The 11,934-nt window shown below is 36.7% G+C and overlaps 1 protein-coding gene across 2 annotated transcripts; it reads left to right on the plus strand.

The window, feature by feature from the left end:
- Positions 1 to 8,025: 8,025 nt before the first annotated feature.
- Positions 8,026 to 11,597, plus strand: LOC113332749 (cytadherence high molecular weight protein 1-like). Of its 2 annotated transcripts, XM_026579262.1 has the most exons (3): positions 8,027 to 8,405; positions 9,456 to 9,818; positions 9,978 to 11,597. In XM_026579262.1, exons 1-3 carry the CDS (start codon positions 8,361 to 8,363, stop codon positions 11,184 to 11,186), a joined length of 1,617 nt encoding a protein of 538 aa, XP_026435047.1. In that variant the 5' UTR covers positions 8,027 to 8,360; the 3' UTR covers positions 11,187 to 11,597. The 2 variants fall into 2 exon arrangements, with proteins under 2 accessions (XP_026435046.1, XP_026435047.1); XM_026579261.1 differs by having other exon boundaries at positions 8,026 to 8,405; positions 9,456 to 11,597.
- The last annotated feature ends 337 nt before the right edge of the window (positions 11,598 to 11,934 follow it).

An 11,934-nucleotide genomic window follows, 5' to 3' on the forward strand; every position in this document is an offset into this window, starting at 1 on the left:
TGGGGAATAACACTGATCTAGCTGTCATTCTACGGTTGGTGATGAATGGTTCTTACGAACAATAGATAAGTATTCTAATCCTGTTAACGCTTGGTAACGGCGAAGGATTCCTTAATCATCTCTTTTCTTTATTGTATTTCTATTTATCTAACAACCAAACCCCCCCTTTGTTATTTAATTTATCTTGCTGATCAAATAACCTATCAATTACACAGCTCTCTGTGGGAACGATCTCTTACTACCGCTATATTACCAGTTAATTAGTGGGAAATATATATATTAATTTGTTGAGCCTACGACAGCCTATAAACATTATGATCAAAGTGTCAAGGAATTTATTGAATTACGAAGTATAACGCTTATCTTTTGAACTTCGTAAATACGACATCGACATAATCTATGATATATAGTTGCTTGATTATGTGTGCATGATATAAGTATGATTTCACCCTAGGAAACAATGATTTATAACATTTGTTTAAAGGAGGTACATATACGAACTTGTTTCATAACCGAAAGGAAATCATGATTGGTCAGGTTCTTTATTGAATATCTTTTCAATGACCAATATAAGATAACAAGTTATAACATATCTTAACTTGTTGAGATTTATGGTAACCGGTGATAGCCTATATAATATAGCTAGTAGTAATCTGTCACAAGTTACATTGGAAATTGAGGTGTAACTGATCACAAGTTATATTGGAATGCAAGTTGTAACCGGTCATAAGTTACTTTGGGATCCAAGGTATAACCGGTCACAAGATAAATTGGGAAGTTAGTTGTAACCAGTCACAAGCTACCTTTGGGAAGCAAGGTGTAACCGATCATAATCTACTTCGGGAAGCAAGGTGTAGCCGGTCACAAGCTACTTTGTGGAGCAAGGTGTAACCTATTACAACCTATCTTGGGAATCATGTTATATCCAGTCACAACATATTTTAGAGTTGTGGTACAATCACTTCCATGAGAAAAACCAAGTTTCCATGATTCACATATTTCTTCATGATGTGTGTGAATTAGGGTTTCAGGTTTGCTAAGATGAGAAGCTTCAAGATGTCGACATTATTTGAACATGTACATAACTCTTATCATTAATTGTTCAAAGATATTCCTTGATACTCAAGGTGACCCCACGTCCAAAAAAGTGAAAAACATTTAATTATGATTTCGTCATTAAATACCAGCAATTAAAGCATATCCTCTGGAAAATATTATTAGTTAATGTGCTAGACTAATAATAGAAGTTTTCTATGAGAGTTTTCGGAAATATAGTTTGGCCTTTAAGTGGAAATAGGAAAACCAAAATTATGCACTTTAATGTGAATATCTTGAGAATATTTTTCCGTTTTGGAATTTCCTAGTTTTCCAAACAACCATGGTGTATAAATACTTGAGTTCGCATTTCTTGCAAATTATTCTAAGAGCCAGGCAAACTTCATTCTTGTTGTTTCTGGTGGAGTCGTCTATCTGGAGAGGAAAGTATCCTAATTAGGCGAAATCTCTTACGACCACTCGTTTAAAGACTTCTGTGGGATCAAGAGGTTATACGAGTATCGTTGGTGGGAAACTAGATAATTGCACTGTTATAGTTTTCGATTATTTATTTGATTGACTAATAGTTGTTGAAACTTTGATTGCACCTAGTTTGTTTATTCTTGAGAATCTTCTTTTTTGATATAAGGTTCACTCAAACTAGATCAAAGTATTGACGGGATCTTTAAAACCATTTTCTGATCTAAAGACATCTTGTGATAATCCATTGTTAACAGACTTCGTTCTGTGCGTGATTGATCACACTTGGTAAATGACTTATAGGTTGATAAATAAAAGATTGTGGTGTATTTGGGTACCATCGTCTTTTCACAAGTTTTCTATAATTTAACAATTTCTTTTCACCGGATGTTTGAGTCATCTCATCATCGAATGTATATAATACATACCAGCTAGCATATGCCACGTCATCTCTCCGGTTTTACATACTTCTCAATTTTTTAATTGTCTACAAAAATTTGTACCACGTTCTTCCAGTGATGGCAATACACCGTCTTGTGACCGTGGTACTTATAGTACGTGCAATATAAGATGCCCGACGCTTGTGGTTTTTTCGGTATTTCATACTCTTCTTCGGGAATATGATTTGGAGTTTCTGGTTCACTTCGTAGAATAATATGTCTAATGGCAGCATGATATCCATACTAGATAGTTTTGTGGCAATCCTCATGTAGCTGTCATGCTTTGCTTGTCTGTATCGCGGTCTGCATTGGTGGTACGTACTCTTCAATGGCTTTTTGTGCCATTCATTGGTATTTGTTTGCCGCTACCAGTATGTATACTCTAAAAGATTGAATTTTTTTTAGCACGACCATCATCCTCGGTTTACCGGATATTGATAATAATTCTAGACACTTCCTCATGAATTTTTAGGTATGTCGCTTTCATCGTTATACTCTCCAGCGATTCTTCTTTCACTAAGGTGTAAATCATACGTTCAGGGTAATGTTGGCGTCTCTTTCTAAACCCTTCCGGAATAGTGAACCTAGCAGCTTTCCCGTGTGTTGTCCTCGACCATGTTTCGTTATTATTGCATGCTTTTTAAACCGTTTTCGACGTGGTTGGAAATATTGAATGGGTAATTACTTGGTATTTGATTCGTGATTGCTTTTGGTAATAATCGCATGGTCATCATTTGCTAGGATACGATTGATATATGTGTCTCTGTTATTTTTAATAAGGCGTCTAAACGTGTAAGAATCATTTTTAGTTTTATTCCTTGGATTCATTCTGCGACGGATTTATATGGTGTGTCGCTCTCTAGCACTTCCATTGGGATCTATATCTTTCTCGATGACTTCTTTTCTTATCGTTTTATGACCTTCTCCAACTCTGATCTAGTTGGCGGTGTGAGATCCTTCATAGCCTTGACATGAAACAGGTAGAGATCTAGTGTTTTGGGTTGTGCATTAGGTAGTTTGATAGGTAAAAGGTGTTCAAGCCTACTGGACCGATCTTTTCACATCGTTGTTTTCTAAAATAAAATTAGGTTACATGCAATATGGTTCCTCCCCCTTTTTTCTTGTAGATTACATGGTTAGTTTCCACATAATTTTTTAGGGATAAGTTTAAGTCGGATCTGCGGCCAAAATGTAGTTGCCAGGATCTAGAATATATACACCCATGTACACAATAACACTAGAAATCCATAATAGTGTAAAGAGTAATGTTATTTCTAAACACAATATACAACCTACTCTAGACTCTCGGGAGTCGGGGACTATTTATAAGGATCAAGTGAACACAAGCTCTTTGTGGTCTTGTACCATGCTAGAACTACCGAGACTATGTTATAATTGTGTATAATATGTAGCGGCATCGATCCGTTTCCTGGTCGGGTGTTCTTTGGTACCCATAATATGCATGTTCCTATATTAAATAATAATAATGATATGTTGATGTAAATTATGCAATGACTTTAGATATATATATACATGCAATTGGTAAAAAAAATGGAGTCAGAGAGTGAGAATTTTCAGTCTTCTCTTACCCCCTTCTCAAAAACCTAGAGAAAACTCATCATCTTCTTCCTCCCTTGATCAGATCTAGTCCTTTTGGTGCTAGATCTGAGCAAAGTTTGTTTGTTTTTAGGAGATATTTAGTTATTTTTAATAAAAAAAAATTGCTATTAGAGCACTCTTTTCTTAGCTATTAGGGCGGCTTTATCTGCATTTTAACAGTGTTTCTTTCTATAGATTTGTTCATGATTTGATTTGGTGGATACAAGTACATCGGTGATTTGACGGAGGCAAGATCAAGTTCTTCTTCAACGGAATAATAAATCTAGGATTTCTGGGCTTCTCGTTACACATGGTTTTCGGGAAAATCACTCCTCTCTCATAGCAATATCTCTTTTCAAGAAGAAAATCAATCAAATTGGTCGAATTATGATTTCGAATACCATTCCTTCTCCAATATCTACATACAAGATTTGGGTGTTACCGTTGTGGATCGCTATTTTTCTTCGCGATTTATTTGCGTTTTGCATCTTTCATTCTATTTTTTTCATGCTTATGTTGTACTTGTTTTTTCTTAAAAACCATCATGTAAACGTTTCTTAAATGGGATGAAATAAAAAAAAATGGATGAAATGTGATATTTGAATGAGTTATCACTATCAAATCAATTTAAGGTTTTACATTATTTCTTCAAATTTGGAAAGGACCGAAAAGAATCTCTATGATATATAAGAACGAATATGGAGATAGAAAAGTCAACACGAAAATTTTTCCACCCTTACTAATGACCTGACCCTCCACTGTTATCGTCGCCACTTACCTATTGCGGTTATATGATAGTGTGGGGTTTCAACGACCACCGTAATAGTCATCCGGAAAAAACTTACTAGGAGGTTATCCATCCATGAATTAATCACGTCCAAGAATGTTTAACTACAGAGCTTATTATCAATTCTTGAGTCAATTGCGTTGAAAATTCCTCGGTATTAGTAAAAGTCAAATCATTACTTATATTCCAATCGGTGAACCCTACCTGCCGAATCGAAGTATATAACCACAGATCTTCGGCGCTCCTTGCCCCACATGAAATAAGCATCTGGCTCATCTGATCCAGCGTACCTTCCCTTCCTAGGCAGGTGACCAGTCATCTGCTCTGCTTCCGATACCATTTATAATGATCTGACCCTCCATATGTATTGTCCCTATTTATCCACTGTGGTTATCCGGCAGTATGGGATTTTCAATGGGCACAGATACGGTCATCTAACAACAGTTTCCCAGGAGGTCACCTATCCCTGAATTACTCCCATTCGAGCACGCTTAACTGCAAAAAAAAAAAAAAATGCCGGCTCTGGAGTCTATTATCTTAATAAGGCCTCGATATTTGTAAATATCAAACCATTACTTTTATCCTCCTGCCACTCGACAAACCCTACCTGTCGCATAGGCGTTGACTGTTTCTCCTTTCACTCTGGGATAAAGATAAAAATTAAGATTTAGATTGAGATAGAGAAATAACTATAAGTTTTCCTGGTATCTTTTCCAGAAATGCTAGGTTTACCGAGAATAAATTTCGAAAAATTCCTAATAGACACAATGATTAGGCCTAGCTTTATCTGTACATATCCCAATACTAGAATGGCTATATATACTTCCCTTAAGTCTACTCTCAGAATTTTCCTTGAGATTTTTGACGGCACTTAACTCATCTTTCTTAGTTGGGGAAACATATAACATCGTCGTTACCTTTTAGTTTTATCATCGGGTATAAAAAAAATCCATCTAGACAAATCAAGATAAAAAACAGAAACAAACAATCGACTCTCATATTATCCTTTGGTGGGCCTCACTGTCCACATGGTATATTTTTCGAAAATGCTAGATTCATTGAGAAAAATTTCCGAGAAAAATCTTAATAGACACAATAGGTAGTCTTTACTTTACCAGTACATATCTCAATGCTAAAAAGTAGGGCTGAACATGGTTTCGGTTTTCCGCCAGAACTGGAACGAACCACACCGATTAGGAAGAAACCGAACCAAACCATTTACTAATGGATTGGTTATGGTAAAAAGAAATTAAAAAACTACATTACTGGTTCGGTTTTGGTTTGACGTGAAAACCGAACCAAAAACCAGTGGAAAACCGATAAGTAATTAGGTACATGAAGTATCATACCAAGAAATACTTGAAGAAGCACAATGTCAGAGACTGGTTGAGAGTCATTGACTCATTGTGGCACATGTAGTTATGAATATGGAATTTGGAGCATGCAGAACTTGGAATTTATGTATTTTTAATCTGTAATGTTTATGTTTTGAACTATGCTTATAAACTTGAGTTATGAACTACGCTTGTGTGTTAATTACATTCTGCAGGTAGGTTAAAAAAATTCAACTGTGTTATTTTTTGTAAAGATTTGAACTGTTCGTTTCAGAAAACTGACATACAGTCGGTTTTCCATTAACCCAATGGAACAAACCGAAACCGGGTAAAACCATTTAGAAACCGAATCAATGGTTAATGGATTGGTTAGGTTTAGATTTTTAGAAACCGATAGTAATGATTTCAGTTTTGGTTTGGCTGGAAACCGAGCAGAAACCGACTATGAAAAACCCTACTAAAAAGACCATCCATATTGTCCTTAGATCTCCTCTTAGAATTTTCCTCGAGATTTTTAGCGACACTCAGCTCATGTTTTTTAGTTGTGGAAACACATATTGCATCATCATTATTTCTTAGTTTTATGGTCAAGTATAAAAAGCGTGACGTCTTTAGGGGCGACCCTGAAAGAATTAGGGGCGACATAATAAGACAAAATAGGTTGAAAATACTTATATGTCCCTTCATAATCGGTAGTATAGTTTTTTTTATCTACCGATTACAAAATCTCATTTTTGGGACAACTCTATATTCGGTAGTTATGTGAACTATTTTGACTACCGATTATAGGCTCAACCAAATTAAAAAAAATAGAGAATTTTTGCAAAATCTCATTTTGGGGCTACTCTATATTCGGTAGTTATATGAACTATCTTGACTACCGATTATGGTAGGATTCCAGCAAAGATAACCACTATATAATTGGAAGTCATGATAACTTCATTTCCTACCGATTGTAGGCTCAACCAAAATTCAAAAAATAGAGGATTTTGCCAAAATCTCATTTTGGGGCGACTCTATATTCGCTAGTTATATGAACTATTTTGACTACCGAATATGGTTGGATATTTGCAGAGAGCGCCACTGTATAATCGGAAGTCAGGATAACTTCATTTCCTACCGATTATAGGCTCAACCAAGATTCAAAAAATAGAGGATTTTGCCAAAATCTCATTTTGGGGCGACTCTATATTCGGTAGTTATATGAACTATCTTGACTACCGATTATGTAGGATTTCAGCAAAGAGGTCTACTGCATAATCGGAAGTCAGGATAACTTCATTTCCTATCGATTATAGGTTCAACCAAAATTCAAAAAATACAAAATCTCATTTTGGGGCTACTCTATATTCGGGAATTAAATAACCTAAATTCACTACCGATTATGGTAGCATTTTTGCCAAAGGTCTAGTTTAATCGGGGGTCAAAATAACTTTATTTGCTACCGATTATAGGATAATCAAAATTCAAAAGATAGAGGATTTTTATTTTGGGGATACTTTATATTCGGAAGTTATATAAACTAAATTGACTCCCGATTGTGGATTAACTTCCCGATTGTAAAATTATCTACCGATTGTGAAGGGTAGTTTGGCCAATAGAAAAAACGGGAGATAAGGAATAGCTACATTTTACGTTTGGGTGACCCTATTTTGTCTTTAGTGTCGCCCCTAATTCTTTTGGGGTCGCCCCTAAATATGCCAGGATAAAAAATATCTTTTAGACCAAAATAAAAACAAAAAAAAATACCCAGAACTAGCCGGGAGGTCCACTATATGTGAGCCCGTTTTCCCTTTGTCAAAATCTCTCTGTTTGTCAAGGATTTTTGATATAAAAACTATTTCATGTTTAATTAATCGAGATAAGATGAGAATCCAAAGATAATCTAACAGGAAAAGACTTGGATATACAACAGGGCCAAGGCTTTTGAGACCCTGGGTCACTGATGTGCAAGTGCAATATCCTTTGCCAAGAGATAATGATGAAATAGACACGTAAAACTTTGGCGGTGTTTCTGTACCGATCATTTCAGCTGCAAAGTACATGAGGAAAAGAAAAAAAAAAAAGAAAGAGAGAAAGCTGGAAAGCAGTGGAGACATGGAGCCGTCTTGGAGAGTCGTCACATAGAAGTTGCCCAAAAAGAAGACCCCCCTCCTCCAACTGCTCAAGTAAACAAAGCTTGCAAGAAATACTCGTCGAACTTTCCTAATTCTTATAACCACTGATATTCCTCCACGTGTCACCGCACCGCCCAAGCGCAGTTGGTTTTCAGGAAGCGGAATCAATCCAGTAGTATTCTTTGTTTTTGTATACCTAAATTCCATAGGTGGGAGAGAGAGAGAGAGAGAGAGAGTAGTTGCAAAAGCTTTTTTGAGTTGGACTGGTGTCTTGGGGGTCAGTAGTCAGTCAATAGTGAATGAGTTGTATTTGGATAAAAATGGGATTTTTTTTCTTGCTTTCTAGTGCCATTAGTACAGCTCATGTGCTGAGCAAACACACTCTGTAGTGTTCTCACTTTCTTAGTTGTCTCTCTGGGGTTAAGTTGCTGCTTCCACTTGTTAACCCTCCTCCCTCCCCCATTTCATTCAATTCCTCCCTTGCTCTCTCTTTCTCCCTTGCTCTCTCTTGATTCTTTCTTTCTTCCTTCAAATCAAAACTAAGTAAACTCTATTCTTGCATCATATCATGGCTACTGAGACTGTTGCTATTCCTGATCATACTACTACTGAGGTAAAATAAATTCTCTTGAGCAAAACTGCTATTATTATGTTTTTTCTATTATTGGTTTTGAGGATTGGGTTTTGTATAGACTTAACATTCTTTGGGGTTCCGTCAAAAGAAAAGAAAAAAGATTTGGTTTAGATAGAAGTTTCTACTTGAGGGTTTTTAAGTAGGAGTATTTGGATTCCTTTTGAGTCTACATACCCAACTTTAACTCTTTAATTACTTTGCTTCTCTGTCTATTTTCTTTTCTTTTTTACTTTTAGAAAATTTTATGTTTTGGAAGAAATTGTGTGAGAGTCGGTAAAATTAAGAGCTTATGCATCAATAGAAGTTCAAGAGCTTATTACTTTCGTCTACCAGAGCCGATCAGTGGACTTGTAAACAAATAAATCAGTGTTTGCTTTTGCTGAAATAAGTACTTGATTTTCTCTTATCACTTATTGGGATGGGATTTAAGTAATACATGGATTGACCAAGTGACAGCATGAACATCTGTTTCTAGTTTCTTTGCTAAATTTTTAAGTCTTTGGTTTTGTTATTTAATTCCTGTCAGGGGGTTTGGTTGCTTGGTATTTTATTAATTATGATGCGTTTCGTACCACGGACTTTTGCCTTCCAAAAACAAATATTTTGGTTGCCTATTGATGGATCTTTTATTTGTTGAATTTGAAGCGCAAAACAAGAAGGTCTCATTTGAAATTGGTTGAGGATTTTATGTTTTAGCCAACGCAAGAAATTTTTCTGTCACTTTCTTTAGGTTTGTTTTGTTTATCGGTTAATAACTTGTTAAGAACTTGATATACTCGTATAATATATGAGTTCTACGTTTCTCTGGCGTGATAATATTTGAAGAACCAAACTTGGAGAGAGTGAATGGAGGATTCATATTATAGCATAGTTTCTTGGTATCCATTTGAATTATGTTAACAACTCCTTGTTAATTTGATTGGATACGCAATACTCCCTCCGTTTATGGCAAAGAGATACTATCCGATAATGATTTCCTTTGCTATCTATATCCCGACACTTTAGCTTATTGTTTCACAATTCTTGCAGCAAGTTGAGAAGCAAGTATCTGAAGTTAAAGCCATTGAACAAGAAGTTATTTCTCCACCCAAGGAAAACGGAGTAGAAGTTGTGGAAGAAAATCCCAAAACTGAGGAATTAGCATGTCCAGCTCACGCAGTCGCATCAGAAGAAAAGAAAGAAGACCAACCAATTGAAGCACCTGCTGTTGTGCCCGTTGAAAAGGTTGATGAGGTTCCTGTTTTGGATGCTCAAGCTGTAGATGGCCAAAAAGTTATTGAGGAATGCAAACCAGAACCAGATGTTTCTGATGCTCCCGTTGCGGCAATTGCAGTTGTTGAAAAGGAACCAGAAGTGGTGTCAAAGTTAGATGATGTCCCTGTTGTTGAGGAGGTTCCTGTTTTGGATGCTCAAGCTGTAGATGTCCAAAAAGCTATCGAGGAATGCAAACCAGAACCAGATGTTTCTGATGTTCCCGTTGCGGCAACTGCAGTTGTTGAAAAGGAACCAGAAGTGGTGTCAAAGTTAGATGATGTCCCTGTTGTTGAGGAGGTGATACAACCTGAAACCACCCCTACTGAGGTCGTGAGTGATTCCATTTCCGCTGTCGCAGTTACTGAAAAGTCACTTGAGGCGGTAGATATATTGGAGGAGGTAACTCCTACTTCAGAAGTAAAAGTTCCAGAACCAGACTCTAAAGTAGTCGAAGTGCCAGAACCGGTTGTGGTAGTGGAGGAAAAATCACCTGAAGTTGTTAAAGTAGTGGAAGAAAAAACTGAGGTTATTGAGCCTAAAGAAAGTGCAGAGAGTAAAATTCCAAAAGGTAAAACCCTCGAGGAACTGATGTCTAAAGATCAGGAGCCTGTTGCACCTGCAGTTCTTGATACAGTAACTCCTACCAGTCAGGAAACTCCTGCTGAACCAATAGAAATTAATGTGGCTAAGGTAGAGGAAGTATCTGCTGTTCCTGATGTTGTAAATACAGCCGATATTGAGGTGGGAAAAGTTGAGGAGGTCAACGAACCTGAGATTACCAAGACCGAGGATGTAGCTAACAGTAACGTGGTTGAGGAACTGGCAACAGAAACTGCACTTGATGCTGGAAAGGTTGAAGAACAGAAAGAAGTAGAAAACATTAAATGTGAAGAAGCTGTTGAAGAGAAGAATGTGAAAGTTGAAGAAAAACAACTCGAGACTGCCAAGGAGGAGGAAGTGAGCCATTCCAGTTCGGCTACTGAGGTTACTGAAAAGCCTTCTGAAGTAGAGACCACATCTAGGGATGTCGAAGTGGTCCCTGAAGAGAAAAGAGAGGAGTGTGTTAAAGATGATAAAGTCGCTTCTGTTGAACCTAGCAAGGATAAAAATGTAGATGAAAAAACCGGTGTTGTTGATACTGCTACTGCTGCCGCTACTACTGCTACTGTCGATGCACCAGTGGAAGAAACCAAGGAGTTAGTATCAGAGGAGAAAGCAGCAAACTCTGTAGAATGTGGTGCAGATAAATTGGATAAAGCAGCAGACACGGTTGAGGAAAATGCAAAACCTGATGCCCCAATTCTGGAGTCCAGCAAAGATGTTACAGTCCCAAAAGCAGAAGAGGACCTACCTAAACAAGATACTCCACCCAAGGCAAAACATTCAAACAACATCATGTCAAAGGTGAAACAGTCGATTGTGAAAGTGAAGAAAGCAATCATTGGAAAATCTCCTAGCTCAAAAACCATCTCAGTCGATACCAAGGAAGATTTGAAAGCAAAGTAGGATGAAGATACTTCAAAATCGTTTTATCAGGTTGCATTTTCCTGCTTGGATTTTGTATTGTAATATGGGGTCATATTGAATGTCGGGTCTTGCTGTGTGCTGTCTCTGCTGCGGATGCTTCAGTAACATCAAATGGGTGTACATAGAAGGTAAGATTGATGCACTTGCTCTACACGTGACTAGTTTTTTTTTTTTTACTTCTTCAAATTTTATTCATTTTAGTTGTAAGTATTGTTTGGGTTTGTTAGTGCTTCGTTCAGGTATATGTTTAATGCTTATCAATTTGTGTGGCGGTTTTCAGTTGATAGGATCATGTAATGTTTGTGTTACAGTTATAAACTTACGATTTGATAAATGTAATTCGCTTGGTGTTGATAATTTTCTCTTTTCAAAGTAATGTGAACTTTTTTATGCCATCTTTCCTACACATTGTCTCGTGCAGTTCATATATGTTTGGTCAAAACTGAATACAAGAATGTATAATGTAGCTTCTCGTATTGGAACCACCTGATAATCTTCAGTGTGAAATCTCTTTCCTCGTTATAATGTCAGGTCAGGTCAGGTCAGGTCGCTTATATCTGATGGTGAAATTTATATATACGAGTTCTTGTTTTAAAAATCAGAAAAGGCATTTCATTTTATATGATGACGATGTAAAAGCTTGATAAGAACAACCACATCATACTCTGCATTTCTTGTTGGCCTCAAAAAATTCTATTATATGTATTCTCATTGAATGGGGGTCATA

Source organism: Papaver somniferum, unplaced genomic scaffold (genome assembly GCF_003573695.1).
Source record: "Papaver somniferum cultivar HN1 unplaced genomic scaffold, ASM357369v1 unplaced-scaffold_132, whole genome shotgun sequence".
NCBI lineage: Eukaryota > Viridiplantae > Streptophyta > Magnoliopsida > Ranunculales > Papaveraceae > Papaver > Papaver somniferum.

Excerpts from the sequence above, each read along its gene's own strand:
- LOC113332749 (XM_026579261.1), top strand. The coding sequence starts at position 8,361 with ATGGCTACTGAGACTGTTGCTATTCCTGATCATACTACTACTGAG. Across the intron at positions 8,406-9,455 it reads CTGATCATACTACTACTGAG|CAAGTTGAGAAGCAAGTATC; the intron begins GTAAAATAAATT and ends CAATTCTTGCAG.